The 17,952-nt window shown below is 32.1% G+C and overlaps 1 protein-coding gene across 3 annotated transcripts in view; it reads right to left on the bottom strand.

The window, feature by feature from the left end:
* The window catches only part of ATAD2B (ATPase family AAA domain containing 2B), a 141,499-nt gene that overhangs the window by 103,895 nt on the left and 19,652 nt on the right, over positions 1–17,952 (bottom strand). For all 3 annotated transcript variants that reach the window (XM_031466652.2, XM_010992935.3, XM_031466651.2), the window contains 6 exons: positions 10,700–10,851; positions 5,066–5,115; positions 4,576–4,729; positions 3,341–3,443; positions 2,388–2,496; positions 146–262 (listed from right to left, as the gene is read on the bottom strand). In XM_031466652.2, the coding sequence (XP_031322512.1) occupies positions 146–262; positions 2,388–2,496; positions 3,341–3,443; positions 4,576–4,661 (415 nt within the window). In that variant the 5' untranslated portion in view covers positions 4,662–4,729; positions 5,066–5,115; positions 10,700–10,851. The remainder of the gene's footprint in view (positions 1–145; positions 263–2,387; positions 2,497–3,340; positions 3,444–4,575; positions 4,730–5,065; positions 5,116–10,699; positions 10,852–17,952) is intronic.

The raw sequence follows: 17,952 nt of genomic DNA, 5'->3' as shown, positions 1-17,952 counted from the left end.
GTGTGAATAGAAGTAAATATAATAAAAGATGAAACCTATAAGAAATTTCATTCTTTTAAATTCAGCAACACTAATTTTTCTAAGAGGTCGAGCAGAATAAGCTACTCTACTACAAAAAGGAAAGAAGTTAACTAGACACTTTTACCTATTGGAGGTGCTTGGTACCGATCCACTGTTTTTCTTTGTCTCAAATTATACGGTCTATCATTTTCTTCTCCTTCTGCCTCTTCAACCTCTATATCTCCATCCTCCTCTTGAGATTCTAGTTTCCCATGCACAAAAGAAAAACAAACAAACCAAAAAAAAAAAAACACTGTTTTAACATCCACAAGGATTGGTCCACTCTAGAACTAAATATTTATATTTTACCTTTTATTCTTCCTTCACAGCTAACATTGAAGTGTCAACAATGTATGACACAGCATAAATCAATACAATTAAAAATCAACTTAGATGTCTTTCCTAAAAATAATCAACAAAGTTCTTGGCTAAATAAATCCATATTATCATATCTAAACTCTTGATTTACCTATGACCTTTCAACCTCTCTGGTCATACAAAACAGTAACACAGGATGATTCAAAATTTTACTACAATTTGTAGTACAAAACTTTACTACAACAATGAAGCAAACTTCATTCAGTGCCCAGTTAACTACTGAATAAGGCTGGCATTCACAATACTACTTGATAGTTTTTTTAAAAAAATGCTTAAAAGATAATTACTAATGTTACAGCAAGAGAAATTTTTGTTGACACTATATGGCCTGCTGACAACAGGTAAACATGGATTAGTTATGTTTTAGTAGAAAAATTTAGGCAAAGATTGGGAGAAAGCATAAAACAGATTTCTGGGGTAATGATAATAGTTTATTTCTTGACATGAGTAATTGCTTTATGATAATTCACCTAGCTATACACTTAAAAAAATTATAATGTACATGAATCCTAAAAGTTTATTTTTAAAAAGTGGTTTGACTATAGCTATGATGTGATATCTATTTACAGTTTAAAAGTCTGATGAAAATGTATAGGCTTATGTTCCCCAAATACTATATTTTATGTATAGGCTTATGTTCCCCAAATACTGTATTTTATGATTAACTTTTTAACCACAAGAATTGTCAATGTAACACAATCACATTAAGGCACAGGAAAAAATCTATAACTGCCAGCACTGCTGAATGAAGTAGGAGACTAAAAATGCAAAGGAATTTACATTTTACTTATGACATCTGAAAGCTTATTTTAAGTTTATAAAAATGTTTATTATTAGGTTGTAGAGAAAATCTGCAAATACAGTATTACTTAACTAAGTAACACTATAAGTTACTTGTACACAAATAAGTTTCCTTAAACCTTCAAAAAATTACTTTTTGGAATAAAAGTCTGCATAATAACATGCTATTATGGGAAGAAATCCTGTGCATGGCAAATCTACTTTGGGAACTCTACAAAGGTGTTCAATTAATGGAAAGGCAAAGATGACATTATAATCTGTCTCACCTATACTGATTTTCTCCAAAGGAAGCAATATAGAGGTTCTAGCTGTAACAACAACAATATTTGCTCAATAAAGTATCTTCATTAGAAAATATCAGCTCTTCAAAACTTGCTAATAATATATTAATTACAGAATTTGAGAAATAAATCCATTCTTCATCTAAGATACAGAAATAGTAGGAGCCAGTAAGATTTCTTGGTAAAATACCACTACCTTGCATTTACTATACACCAAATCTTCTGAGAATCCATTTTAATGAAGGTTAATATCTACAGAATTAAATCCTATAGATGTACTGGTCATCAATTTATAATCCTTGGGGCAAATGTGCATTCATCTGTTCCCAGCTCCAGCCTGACAAATTCAGTCACACTTTTCTGATTCAAACCCCAAACCAGGCCTCAGAAAAGAGCCATACAACTTCCACTAGTATCAGCAGTTTCTCCTTCACCATATACTCCTCCTCAGTCCATAACTAAATTTGAGACCCAAATAATCAGAGATTCAGAGGCTATGGGTGGAAGGTTGACTATGGACAGAGACTTTTAGTTAGAAGATACCTAAATACAAAAGAGGCCTCACCTCACAAGCAAATCAGCCCTTGGCAAATACTGCACCTGATTAGGTCACTTAAGGACTACCAATAGTTACCAATAAGTACATGATGTAACAATGCATAGTGTACAGTAAAGGCATTTTTCCAAATGAAGGCTATGAAAACTCAGAAATACCAATGGAATAAAAATTATTTCAAATTATACAATAAAGGCCTTTAAAGTCAAATATCACCCATCCAGCACTATTACACATATATTACTTGTATATATTTTTCTTCACTCCCACCTAAACTCTGTAGTATTTATTTCATAAAGTGCTTTACAAACCTTCTTCTTCACCCTCAGTAGAGACTTCATGATGATTTTGTATACCATAAGTATTTCTTCTCAGTGACTTTCTTCGCCTTTTCACTCTTGAATACATATCCATGTTTTCCTTTTAAAGAGAGAAATCTATCAAATATTAACATGAAATTCATTCCCAACTATAAATATCATTAGCCCAATGGGACATGCCGACTCAATAGAATGTATTGAGCACCTATTTGCAAGGCACAGATTCATGAAAATGGAGCTTTCTGAATTCACTAAATGTGAGAAACATGAGGAAAACTAAAACATAAAATATTTGAAAATTTAAAACTACAATGCCATGAACATACTTTCTCCCTTAAGCAAATTATAGCCAAGTAGGATGAAATACAGGTAACTATAAAAGAAAGTAAAACAAGTTTAATGCCATAAAGAAAGGTACAAAATACTTTAGAATTCAAAAAGATGACCCTCCTCTTTCTGAGTACATTGGGGGCAGGGTGGAGGGAGCAGGCAGCATTTGAAATGAGCCTTGAAACAAAGGTAGCACTGCATCGGTCCCTAACCAGAAGTATTAACAGGAGTAAGATAGGAAAATAAGAATGATTTGCTTATATTTGGGCAATGGTTTGTGAGAAATAAAGCTAAAACCAGATTATGAAGGTCAAGGTGTTTTTAATTAATTCAGTACATATTAAAAAACCATAAAGGCTCAGATCAGAAAGGTTGACAGAATCAGAGCTGTCCTTCAAGATGACTCTTCTGGCAAAAGTGTAGAGTGTCTTTTGGGGAAGGTTGTGGCAAGTAAGGTATGGGGAAAAAAAGAAATAAAGCCTCAGATTAAGGTAGAAATGAAGAAGGAACAGCTCCATTAACTGAAGAAAATCCAAATGCTACTCTATCTCTCTTTAAATTCCTCAATCAAAACAAAAATTACTTGCAAAGGTTGTTAAAGTTACTATACTCACAAATTCTGTGTCTGTCCACATCCGAAGTCGTTCTACTTCTCCTGATCGCCGATTCCTTCTGATGTTAATGTTGTCCATTTCCTGCAGTACAGCTTCAGCAGTACTACAATTATAATAAAACTATGGTTTAGGCAATGTGGGGTCGTACTCTGTGTCATACACGTAGAAGAGCTCTTCATCAAAGCATTAATTACATCATCTCAGCTCTACAAAGCATCCCAACAAATATCTCCTTCAGAACTGGCATCCATCAGAAGATAATGCCCCTCAAAAAGATGGAAAGAGAACATCTTCTACCTTAACATATTTATTAAAGTAAAATTTATAAAATAGAAGACTTTTGTTTATAAGTCTCCAGATATTTAAATCCATAAAACACTATAAATAATTGATCACCAAATCCAACAGAAAAAAAAAACTAATTCAATCTTTTTATTTGAAGGTGATGTTAAAATTGTAAAGAATAAAGAAATTGTAAAAAGTTTAAAGCCAATATAAGGTTAACAGATACTTCTGGAAATCAGATGACACTGACATCAACGAAATACATGCTGACATTGGCGCATTTTACCTTTTAAACACATACATATCACTTACTATGTGTCCATATACTGATCTAAGTCCTTAACAAATAATAACACTCAAATTTGAAACTATCACTATAGAATATAATTTCACTTCCTTTCAAACAGGGATTATATTGACCTCCCTTCTCCAGGCCATTGCAAGGATTAAGTAGGATGATGTATTTACTATCTGAGAAGAATAAAGCTTCACTGCATGTAGATGCTGAGCAGTCAACTAGGATCATTCACTAGGTACATTCAACATTTGCAGTCTCAAAAGACTTTCAATTTAGAATGCTGACTAAGCAACACTGTACTTACTATGTATCCATAAGGAACCTAATGTTGCTTGAAAATTGTCAAAAACACAAATGTTAAATGAACAAGTACTAAAGGACTACAGTAGTGAAGACAGAATAAAATTACCTTTATATTATCTAACTATGCAAAAGAGCTTAAAAAGATGACAAAATTTTAGCTATCACACAAACTGTATTAAATCTAGCAAAGTAATTAGAAATTGACAATCACTGATAACCATGTTAATTTGAATTAATTTTTAAAACAACTGTATTGATTGCTAAGTCAGTGCTCAGTTATTTTTTAAAACATAAGTGGCTTTAAAAACCAACAATTACATGTGACTGCTTACTGCAAAAGCATTCATACCTATTTACTAGTTGGTCAAATAACAAACTCTGGTTCACGCTTTCAAATCTGTTTTTCCTGGAACGACAACTTTTTCTGACTTCCATGTCACCATTTATACAAGAAAGGTCCCCATCTCCCTTCTTTTCCCCTCGAAGGGGATGGCTTCGAAGAGCTACAAAGAAGAGAAAGATTTCCATTTCAAAGTACAAGGTATAAAAAGAAAGGAAAAAATCAAAAATTACTTTTAAAAGATTATTAAAAGTTTACTATAAACTCAAATGACGTTAATATCCATAACTGTTTACAATCTGTCATAATAATTTAAATTATTTCAGTTGTACCAATTTCTCAACGTTTAACAACTATATACATATTTATTAGGACTGATATCCAGTCATTTCCAACTGTATGCTGAGCATACCAGTAAATCTCTCTATTTTACCCCACCTTAACAGTTCTAACAATGTAAGAATTTCAATACTAACCAGTTTCATAACAGAATACTCACATAAGCTACTATGTCCGTTTGGTAATGTAGCACCAGGCTGAGAAGTTAACCTAGAACACAATTATATTTAATATGCAAACACATCAACATTCATTTAAAGAAGCAAGAAATGCAATACTGGTGGAACTATTTTAATCTTTAAAGTGTTAGTAATATAATATTACTTTTTTAAGAGTAAAGACAACATTTTTAACCCTAAGTTTGATAATATACCAATTAATATAATACACTAGCTAAGAGTCATTTTCATTACTTCAAGAAAAGCTTTTATAATAGATTACAAACTGAACTTACTCCATCTTCAACTCTATAATTTAAAATCCAACAAAAATGCTTAAGCTTAATATGTATCATAAAGTTAACTGATATCATAAGTAACAATGGTCACAGACATTTACTATTGGTTTTCATTAACAACATAAAATTCAAACAATGACAAATTTATTTAAATAATACATTGTAAGAAGATAAAAGTACTTGAACACCAATACCATTTAATATTTTTTTTTCGAAGTATTTTATTACACATTTTAAACTGACAAATGAAAACTTAGCTAATTTCTCAAAGGCCACTGTACAATTCTCCCTTCTGGTGGAGGAACAGAAATGTTAAGTCACTAGAAGGATACTTAAAGGCTCATCAAAATGTGAAGACTTAACGAAAAAAGTCACAGTATACCTTCCTATAATAAGAAATTCAAAAACAAAAACTAAATTTTTAAATAATAAAAGAGCTGTCCATGTAAACTTACTAGGATATTTTTTAAATATTCAATAATTATTATTTTCAAAGATTAAAAAAAGGGAGGAGAGAGGACATTCAAAAAATAGTAAACATTTATGACTATCTTCTATGTGATTTGCACAAAAAATTTTTAACTAAAATATTCTAACATTTTAACTTCATGTTAAATTACGAATGTTAAATGTTATAAATATTAATTATAAATGCCACTACTGAAAAAATGTCAGATAGGATGACTACAGGATATGAGCAAAAACTATTACATGCTTTCAGACTATCAAAAACACAAAAATAAAAAACTCCAGTCTTCCTTTTTCCAGAAAACAACATGACTATCTTGTTATACTACCTCTTGCAAAGTATTTCATTTTTAGCACCTTATATGCAAATACACGATCCTCCTGATATATCAGTTTGAATCTAACGTAATAAAGCTGATGTATTGGGGGGTGGGTATAGGTCAATGACAGAGCACATCCCTAGCATGCAGGAGGTCCTGGGTTTAATCCACAGTACTTTCCTTAAAAAAATTAATAAATAAATTGACGTATTAACAGGTCACTCCTTAGATGATTATACATATGGGATTCTCTAAAAGCACTCTCAAAACCCACTTAAAACCAATTAGATGAAGGGAGGGTATAGCTCAGTGGTAGACAACATGCCTCGCCTGCACAAGGTCCTGGGTTCAATCTTCATTACCGCCATTAAAAATAATATATAAATAAACTCAATTACTTTCCCTCCAACAAAATTAAAACAAATAAACAAACAAAAAACACACTGAAAAGCCATAAATATACTTTGGCTTTGGACCCAACATAACATTAGCTCAGTTTAATCAGTTAATCGTTAAGTTTGGCTCCAAAATGAATTTTAGGTGTACATAAGACTAAATGGTTGGAATTTTACATACTTAAAATTATTCAACAGAATAAGATACTAGCCCTAAAATCATTCTACAAAAAAAACCCCTAAAACTTTTCTGAACAATGGCAACATCACTGGGAAAAAAAGTACAATAACAATTTTTTTTTCCTCTGAAGAAGATAGTGCTTCCTTGGTTTTTATTTCATTGCTAATGAAAGATCTGTATTAAGGTAGGGGAGGAAAGAAACTTGCTCATCAGTCAATCCAATTACCTTGCAATCACAGATTATTGTCACCATTTTACCATTATCATTTCTCTTCATAAAAAGGAGAAAGAAAAAACAGGAGACAGAATATGAAACATTGGGTATGTAAAGAGAGAATACTGGGATTTTATGGTCTGCCTATACAATAATATATGTACCTAAAAAGACTCTTGAATCAATGTTCCCAAAAAGTAATCACTTAAAATGTAACCAGGTGGACTTGGTAAAGCTGTTGCTGCTATTGGTCTTTTTATATGAATAAAATAAATTGCTCTCTTGCTTGCTCTTTAGATAGATAGAGAGACAGACAGACAGACAGACAGACAAATTTTTTAAAAGTAACCAGGTGGGTTCACTGCTTAACTGAATCCTCCAATAAGTCCTTTATGATTATAAAGTCTCCTTTGTTTATTTTTAAGAAGAGGAAGTAGTTGGGGAATATTTTCCCTAATCTCTGTATCCTAAAAATTTTAAATGGAGACAGTATCACTTTGCATTAGATAATTATGATATTAAAATTTTCTAAATCTTTAATTATGTGGAGCACATTAACAATGCAATTCCAAAAATCATTACTTATTCTTCCTTTCCCACATAAACTCAAGGCATTCAATGATTTATGAGGATTTTAAATCTCAATTCAGCAAAGCATCCATTTGGAAGGACTGTAACCACTGTCAGCCTTCAATTTTTTTTTTTCAAAACTTCTTTTTTTTTTTAAACATTCTATTTTTTATATTTTATTTATTTATTAATGTATTATTTAATTATTTTGTTTTGGCAGTGGCGGGGGGAGAGGTAATTAGGTTTATTTATTTTTAGAGGAGATAATATGGATAGAACCCAGGACCTCGTGCATGCAAAGCATGCACTTTACCACTTGAGCTACACCCTCCCCCCAGTCTTCAATTCTAATGTACATCAGCAGTGATGATTACAGTTCTGCCTCATCTCACTACTGTCTCATCATCCGACCACAAAACAAAACTTCCACAAATTTTAGTGCATAGTTCAGTCTTTTCAAAGATTAAATATTGTCTGTATCTTAGAGTAGGCCTTTCTATTATTCTAAAGGTATCAAATGCATGCACATTCTTCATGTTGTCTCCCGCAACCCCACACACACACACACACACACACACACACACACACAGTCTCCAAGTTTAATAAATGTCTAGTGGCTAAATAAATGTCAGCTAACAAGACAATAAAATGAGATTCTGTACTAAAATATTTGTAAGCTACAACATCTATCTAGGTTAGCAGGTATATTTGTGAATCCCTACATATAAGATAAAAAAAGAAAAGATGTGGGAGGAGGAGGGTATAGCTCAGTGGTACAAGCATGCTTAGCATGCACAAGGTCCTGGGTTCAATCCCCGGTATGTCCATGAAAAATAATAAATAAATCTAATGAGCTCCCGCCAAAAAAATAAATAAACAAAAAAATTTTTAAAAAGAAGAAAAGATGTAATACAGTAAGGATTTTGACCAAGAAAATCCTCATTTTACCAAAAATTATCAATCATCATTAATTATGTTGATAAATGTGGGTCTTTAAATATATAAACCCAGTTATCTCCCGAAAGAAAACTCATAATCTATCTCAAATCATTTATAAAGATTTTAAAGTTCTAGTTCCATTTTAACCTCTATCTTCATCCAATTATTTATCTCTAAAAAGAAAAGTTATTTCAACAATCAATAGTAGTTTCTGTAAAGAATTTAGTGGTTGTTAACAAAGTGCTTCAGGGTTCACTCTTTTTCATAGCTAATACTAATTATTATCTATATTCAATTTTCCTCTGAACGAATTGTATTTATAACAAATCATTTTTGTGAAAGAGCTTCATTTTACCTTAGATGCTCATTTAGGACTTCAGATTACTAAAATAAAAGAATCAGGATTCTTAAATTCATGACATAAAAACTAACACAAGCCTTCAAATAAATCCTGATTTTTGTATTTATACTATCTCGAAATCTAAAATATTTTTAACTACAAGTTTCCCTAAAATTTAATTCTGTTGAATCTAATTAGGTCAAACGGTATTTTCTTTTCAGATCATCAGAAACACTAAAAAATTCTAACAGTGTAGCTCAATCATATCCCTGGATGAAAGTTTAACTCAAAAAACTTTTTAAACTGTATGAACTGTAAAAAATAATTCTTCTACCAAAACAGAAATAGTAAATTTTATCAGTATTCAGTATCTCCTAAGCTTTTAATTCAAAATGTACTTAATAGTTTTTAAATAAAGGACTATCAAACTCTAGGGTACCCAACCAGAAGGAACACTACCTCTCTCCCGTGAAAAAAGTTTTAAGGCTTTTTTATATGAAAGACAAGATTAAGATTAATTTACATAAAAGACTTCTGAGTGAATCAGATGTGGAAAATTTATTGTATTATATACTCATACTTGAATTAAACGGTTAAAATTATCTTACAGTTAAAGATCAAACTTTAAAATAAAAACAACATTTTTCAGAAACATTTATCTAGAAAAAGAAGTCTGATTCACTCGTCTAATAAATACAGGATACAGATTACAACAGGTAGATCAAGTCTAGGAGTGTAATTAAAGGGCAGTACTCATTTTAAGTAACATCATTATGGTGATCTGGATGTGAGTCATCTCACAGATGAATGAGATCAGGAAAGTGGAATAAAAAAATCAACAGACTATGATTCACATGTTTTTCTACTTAGCTCCCAGACAATGCAAAATAAAAATCTTTAAGTAGTACATATTAAAATAGGTACAGGGGAGGGCATAGTTCAGTGGAAGAGTGCATGCTTAGCATGCATGACATTGTGGGTTCAATTCCCAGTACCTCCAATAAACAAACAAACAAACCTAATTAAAAATAAATAAATCTAATTTTAAATAAACAAACCTAATTACCCCCAAAATTTTTTTTAAATAAAAAAAAAGGTGTAAACTCTTCAGAGACTAGTAAATGTACAATGCCTGTCAAAGTCTATATAACCTCAAAGATTATTTCATTAAAGACTAACAGTATCCAGAATTTACCTACACTTAGAAAATCAAAACATTGTCAAAAAGGATTTCCCTTTTACTTTTGTTTGCAGTTGGCACATCATCAGTACCTACCTACATCAAAGACTTTGGAGAAAAAAGAAAGCTAAAGATTCTGAGCTCAAAATTAAATCTTTTTCTGAGTGTGTGTACACCTATCCTATCTACATTAAACTACTACCATTTACCTTGGTAAGTGAGTAAAACTTTTCCTAATACATATTAAAACACACACAAAGCAAATTTAAGATGAAAACAAGCAGATGAAAAAATATCTTTAAAAATTAGTTTAGATTTTATTACATTTTAGTGTACCAATTCAAGTAGAGTATTTAATAATTTAAGAAAGGGGGGAAGAAAGTGGAGATTTTATCTTATTTTGAAGTAAAAAATACAGTTCTAACCATATGTTTTTATTTAAATTTTCAGGACTGTAAACATATATGCACATTCAAGACCTATCAAAATCCTTAATGTTTTAGTAATAATAGTTTCTATTAAAAACTACATATTTTTAGAAAGCAAATATATTTTTTGGCATATTTAGAGAAAGTAAAATTACACACAAAAATTATAAAATAAGCTTAATACAATTTATAGGTATTTCTAGACCGGTGGCTTTACAATTGAAGAAAACTAGCATTAATAACAGTCCTGACTAACATCAAATAATTCATCAAAAAACAATGGATGAGTTCTGTCTTCTCACCTGGCCTGTGCAGTTGATATGTTCCATTCCTCTCGCTGACCAGTACCTCGTGATTTTGATTTGTCTTTGCAAAGAGAATCAGGTTGTTTCAAAGTGCGTTTGGCTGGAGGAGACACGTGGCTATCACTTAAACTACCATCAACTTCAGCTTTCTGAAAGACAAAAGTTTAAAATGTATTTCTTACTCCTATTAAAATACATAGAATTCTTAAATTAGATAAAGTAGGTGTTCGTTCAACCAATAAATATTTACTGAATGAATTCCTCTGCAAGTGTAGCAAAATGTAATAATTTGTAAATACAGAAACAGAAGAGTTAGACTAAATTTCTACTTAGAAAAGTATGTTCTTTGTTTTTATTTTAGGATGGTTTTCAAGCGTACATAAAAGGTATGTGTATATATACCTTTTACAATATGATTCCTCATTCTTCTCCTAAATACTCAAGTGTGTAACTCCAAAAATGAGGACACTCTGCCACATTAGCATCATACAACTCTTCCAATCAGGAAATCACCACTGATATAACACAAAGCCACTCCATAGACACATTCAAATTTTATAAGATGTCCCAATAATGTCTCTCTTTCTGGTTCAGGATCCTATCCAGAAACATATACTGTATTTACCTATCAGATCTCCTCTGTTTCCTTCAGTCTGGAACAGTTCTTTAGTCTTTCCCCATCTTCATGCCCTTGACTCTAAAGAGAATAGGCTTTTCATTCTCTAGGATGACCACCTGTCTGGGTCTATCTGGTGTTCTTCATAACCCAATTCAAGCCATAACATTCGTGGAAAGACTACATAGACATGATACTATGCATGATATACCTACCCATAACAAAGTATAACCTTGATCACTTAGTCAAGTTGCTGTCTGTCATGTTTCTTCACCGTAAAGTCATTATTTTTCCCTTTGTATTAGATTAATTTATGTGGAATCACTCTGATAACTCACCAATATTCTGTTCCTAATCAAACCTCCACCTACCAGCCATGGCATTCACTGACTACTCTTGTCTTTATCCAATACCATGGTGATTTTCTAATCCCATCACTCCCATATTTTTTAGTTGACATTCTACTTAAAAGAACTTTCCCTCCCCAACCCTCCTTACCCAATTCATTCACTCATTTGTTTATATCAGTACAGACTTATGAATTCTTATTTTATTCTGTGAGTTATAATCCATTACTGTATTCTGTTGCTCAAAAATATAAGATTTGGCCATCAGAAGCCCTCTCAAAGTGATTCCTGTATTGTTTTGACATGTCCCCATCATTCTGAGTACTTCCTTACTTTCTGGCACAAAAGAAATCTCTAGGTTCATCTTGTACTTTCTCTCCCTTCCCCGAGAAATTGAGCCCTGCTTCCTCTTAGTCAAGGATAGTATTCAGAAATCAAGACCTGGGTACTAGGTATGCTCATTATTACCAGTGTTTCACTGTTGTTGAGTCATCTCAGCAAAGAAAGCTAGGAAATCGAATATATAGACATACCTATAAATACATACATCTATACCTATTTCTTTATCTGTGGATAAATAAAGCATAAGGAATGAAACAAATGTGTTATACCAATGGTTCTAATTCTAACTCCACACCTTAAGGTTCTTTCTGGACTCTTTCTGTTTATAAGCCCTCCCCAGTGAGAAACAGGGCTTCCATTATCTTCAATACATTTATTCATTTGCTCCATCAATCAATTAATTAGTTTAATATAAACAATCTCTCAACTAGAGATCTCTATCCAACATACTTTCACTATTCCCTCCCTAGCTTCAAGTCTTCAAACTACAGGAGTCACTGTCTTTGCACAGCAGCTCTCTTCTTCCCCACCCTATTCCTCAGATACTGGGCAAGTGAGGGAGAAAATGGAGGAATCACTTTCTCTTTAGAGAAGATTCAATTCGTATGTTAACACTTTATCACTTGAGGTTATAGATCAGTACTTCAAAGGCATGTATGATCATTTTCAATATGCTACCACATAAACATATTTATTTCCTTTTATGCTACAAATTTCTTTTAATAAAAATATATTAAAACTATCCATTTCAAAATCTAATAATAAAATGAACCTAAGCCATCAAAAAAAACTATCCACTCCATAAATGTCATTTCTGTATCATTTTTCCCCAAAGCAACACATTACACAAATAATCAGTCAAAATGTAGCCACTAACAAACAAAAGAAATACTCGCAATATATGTTTAAAAATATCCAAGTATAACCTATAGAATGAATTCACTTACCAAAAATTTTTTCAAAAAAATGATCAAGTTTTAATTTTATGCTGTAATACAATTTACCTTGAGCTACTTTTAAAGCCACTAGACCACATTTGTACTTTATAAAAGGCACAAAAGGAAAAACAACTAGAATTTCAAACATCGAAGTGTCTATAATTAAAGGATAATAAACATCCAAGTTGTGTAACATACACCACTACTTAATTGTTTATGTTCCCAAGAAAAGCCGGTTAGCTAATTCCAAACTATCCAGTAGAGGACAGAAAAACCATTTAAGATGGAACTCAATCATGTAATAGTACTTAACAGTAAACATGCTTAATGTAGTCAAGAAATGGGTGCTTTTTAAAATTGTATTATTTCACTTCCCCAGGCCCTTGTCTTCTCCAACCCCACCCTTTAACAGAGTAAATACTGAAGCTCAGACACAAGTTAACTAACTCTAGCCCAAAGTCATATAGCTAACAAATGACTGACAGAATTTGAGTAAAAAAAAAAACAAAAAAACAAAACAAAACAAAAAAACAGAATTAGGTCCTTCAATCCCCAATACAGTTCTCTTTCTACTACTTCAGACACTCCACCCTAGAATATTTACAAAATACCAAAGGTAAAGAGTGCCTCAGAGGTCATTTTACTCAACTACTCATCCAAGACTTGATTAGCCTCTACATTTGTCATTCCAAATGTGCTCCACCTCAGACTTAGCCAATCAGACACCATTTTTTTTAAATAATCCGAAAACTTTATTGACCTATAACCTAATTAGAAATATGCCAGATGATAATCAATATTGTACTGAAAGTTGCACAGAAATTTTTACATAGAAAACTTTACATCTGTACCATATATATTTTATCCATCTGAAAAAAAAAATTCTACATTCATTGTTAATAAGGAATGCTTGACAACTCTTGTCATTTTTTTAACCATCGGAGTACAATTCACAGTATGAATACCTTTCCAGTAAATCTAACCTCCCCAAACCATGCCAGATTTGTTATTTTAATAAATTCAACATTAAATTCTGCATATAGAGTAAAATCTACATCAAGCCCCACCACCCAAAAGAAAAGAATTTGACAGCAACCTATATTCATTTTGCAGTGATTCAAGTTTCAGTCCCTGAAGCATCATTCTATTTTAATAGTTCATCTTTTAAAGCCCTAAGAGAATTGTTACAAGTAGTTACATCAGTAGGGATATTTTCAACCTTTTCCGTTGTTGTTGTTGATCATGACAAGTGTCAGCCACAACAGCTTCTGGACATATTAAACCCTCAAAATAACCACCCCTCTAAAAATGGCAAAACTAAAATCCCCACAAAATAAAAATGACAAAAAGTTCAACCCAAATGCAGAAACCATTTTTGACAAGATCCCCAGATAATCCTTGTGCACATTAGAGTTTGAAAAGCATTATATAACAGTCACTGAGGAAGCACTGTCATGTATTCTAAGACATATCTGTGAATAAAGAAACTGATATCTGTAAACTACTTTATCAATTCAGATACTCCAAGCCAGCATTACTCCTCATCAAATCCCATCAGACATCCTTCAAGACCCATCTCTCCCTCAAAAATCTTATCTGCAGAATCTAACCTAAATTTCCCCCTGCTAGCTGCAACTCTACATTTTGGCACTTGATTATATTCAATTTAGTAGTATATTACTTACCATCTTTAAAGTGTCACATCCAAATCTTGAGATGCTAGCAAGACTTTAAGGTCTTTAAGTATAAAAAAAAATACCCTACTTCTTTTTAATTCCACACAATACAAAGTCAAAAAGGGAGGGTGCGAGATTTCCCCAAGTGTGTCCAGTAAATTATTAATTGGAATTATTAGGGGAAACAAAGGAAGATTCATGGTCAAATAAGTTTGAGAAACAATGAGGTCCGAGATTGTTTGCTTCAGAACTTCTAGGAGTCTATGTTAACATGCAGTATAAACTACTAAGTATGAAAGACAGTATATAACATTTCACAAACTTATCTGATTAAGCTCTTTATTCATGGAGCATCTGTAGGTATTGAAGTTTCACAAACACATTCTGGGAAGAAGTGCTGTGTATTTACTGAATTAAAGATAAAATTGTAAAAATTTTAAAGTCTAGTCATTTTTTAAATAATGTGAGTTATTATATAACTCTTTGAATATCAATTTAAATGAGGTTGTATGTTTATATATTAGTCATTCTGTCATATTCTATTGGCTTTTTAGATTTCCATTCAAGAGTGTTTCTCAAAATGTTGTCCACATACCGAGTCAGAAATCACCTGTATTTCTCATTAAAGAAACAACCTGCTAAACTAGAATCTCTTGAGGTGGGATATTTTACATGAGAGCCTCCAAATGTTTAGTACACAAAAGTCAGAGGCCCTCTGGCATATAATACAGTTTAAGTATAGCACATCATCCTAACTGCTGCACTTTACTATTGTACTACTCTTATAATGAAAGGGTTTCAATCCTGATTTGGCTCTGTGACAGAGACCTCAGAATAAACAACATTACAAAAGACTCCTTCTGTCCAAAGAAATCTAGGGATTCAAGTAAAGCAAATAACCAAGATGTAAATACTACAAAATAATTACTTCAACATCATTTGATTAAATTCAAGCTTTAGGAAAGATTTTACCTACCAGTATTATACTAAAAAGTTTACCTTTAATAGAATGATCAAAATGCTCAACTTTAACTTCTTCAAAGCATTTTACTAGTTAATTATAACCTAACCCTTTGAGGGAATGCACTGCCAGTTTCAGGACAAAGATATTTAAGAGAGATTATGCAATCTACCCACAGTCATTAAGCAATATGTGTCAAGAGTGATTACAATCCACCAGCAGGAAAAGCATCTCAAACTAAGGGAATAACTTCATTTACCAAACATTTGGTAAGGGCCTATTATGTACATAAGACATAGGGGGACGAGGAGGGCAACAGGTAAAAGAAGATTAAGACCTATTTAAACTCAATACGCAATCAGTAGAACTGACAGTCACCATAATGACATATGGCATATTATAATAAATACTATAATAGAAATACACAATTCTCAGAAAGCAAAAAAAAAAAAAGATAATTGCTAGTAGAGATGAAAGAAGACATCATAAATGATGTGGACTTTATCTTGTAACAACATCATAAAATAGAACACCTAGAATGCTCAGAGGAACATAATTCAAGGAACTTCTAAGAGAAGTATAATAGTAACAGAGTTAAATGCTACAGAAAGTAAAAGTACAATGAAAAGTTAAGTCATCCCCACTCGACTTTTTCTCTAAACTCTAACATTCTAAAATAGGTAGATAATTTTTCCAATTTGCAAAAATGATTTTCTCCTCCAGTCTTAGAGTCTCTTAAGCCACACTCATCACAAATATTGAACACTGTTCTACCATAAATCTCATAAAATTAGGTAAAAGAACTTACGTTTAGAAGTTAAGTTTAGAATTCTATCCAGAAATCTAGGAAGATGTCCATCAGGCTGTGGGAAATGCAGCTCTGAGATGAGTGATGTGAGGACTAGAGCTAGATATGAAGCAGCAATAAAAGGGTCATAGGTAATATACAGAACGAAAAAACACGAGGGTAGAAGTCAAAAATTAAAAAAAAAAACAAACCCTACATCAAAGGGATGAGCAGAAATAATCTCATATAAACTAGAGAAAAATACAATGTCTCACTCAAACACGGGGAGTGGAAGTTGCTTCCAAAAAGACTAAATAAGATGAAAGTTGATAAACCAGTGGATGAGTAATTAGGAGGTCATTATAACTTCTGAGAGGACAATTTCTGCAAATGCTGAGGTGGAAATCTCTAAGTGAAGAACTGAATGAGTGGTGAGAATGTACCAATGATAACTGCAGAGCTACTCTTAAATGTCAGAATTAAGACAGAAAGTAGAGAATAGTTTTAAAGAGGTTGCAAAGTCAAAGAAGTCAGAGAAGGACTTTTTTTTTTTAAAAGATGATGTGGTTTCTGGTAAACAGAAAAAAAGGAACCATAGAAGAGAATAAAATAAAATAAAGTTTTAAAGAGCAAGAAAACTGATAAGAAAAAGATCCTCAAAGAGACATGGAAAAACAGAATAGGAACCTCATTTCCCCAGGCTACATCAGAAAATATATGGGTGCAATCAATCTTTTTTCCGACTTCCTTTATAAGACAGTCTTTTTTTTCTACTTTTTTTTTAAAATAAGTATTCTTGTTTTCATGAGAAAGCTTACAAGTGAGTCAATTTCTTTTTCTCTCATTTGTAACAAGAATCCACAAGGGCAGCAGTTACCATGACTTCAGAAAACAAACTCACACTGCTATGTATTTTCTTAGAGCCAATACTATTCTACAAAGTCATAAAACTTCAGGCACACAAAATGTCCTAAAATGTCCCAAGAGTACTAGCTTACTAGTTTAGTGTCTCTAAACAATCATCATGAAAGAATATAAAAAGGGGGAAAAAATACAAAGTGAACAGAGGAGTTGTAAAAGATAAATAGTCTATTACAGTTTAAAATGCATTTTTTCTTCCTGGAAGATAAAGATAACTTTTCATCTGAAAATATTACATTACTTTAAATAAAAAGGAGACAATGGGGATACTGAAAAATGCCACAGATTTTAAGTTAGACCAAACCACTCTTACAGTGAGTGCAGCACCACCACTGTGACTCAAGGACTATTTACCTCATAATATTGTTAGAACCAGGTGAGGAAGTGTAAGTAACAAATATTACACTTACAGTCTGACAGTGGATACACTTTAACATAAGGATACTTGTTTGGCTTTGTAGGATTAATACAACTTCATAAACATATTCATTATCTTCAGTGATTCATTTCTTCCACAACAAAATTTACTAACACCTATTATTGTGTTAGAGGATAAAACAATCTGCCCTTCAAAAAACTTAAAGCCTAACTCCTTAAATCAGCCAATAAAAGCCAACCAGTACAGAAAATTAACAGTGCTTAGAGTATTGGAGAGTGGGATG

The sequence above is a fragment of the Camelus dromedarius genome, chromosome 15 (genome assembly GCF_036321535.1).
Source record: "Camelus dromedarius isolate mCamDro1 chromosome 15, mCamDro1.pat, whole genome shotgun sequence".
Lineage (NCBI taxonomy): Eukaryota > Metazoa > Chordata > Mammalia > Artiodactyla > Camelidae > Camelus > Camelus dromedarius.
This window is presented reverse-complemented; position numbering and strand designations above follow the sequence as displayed.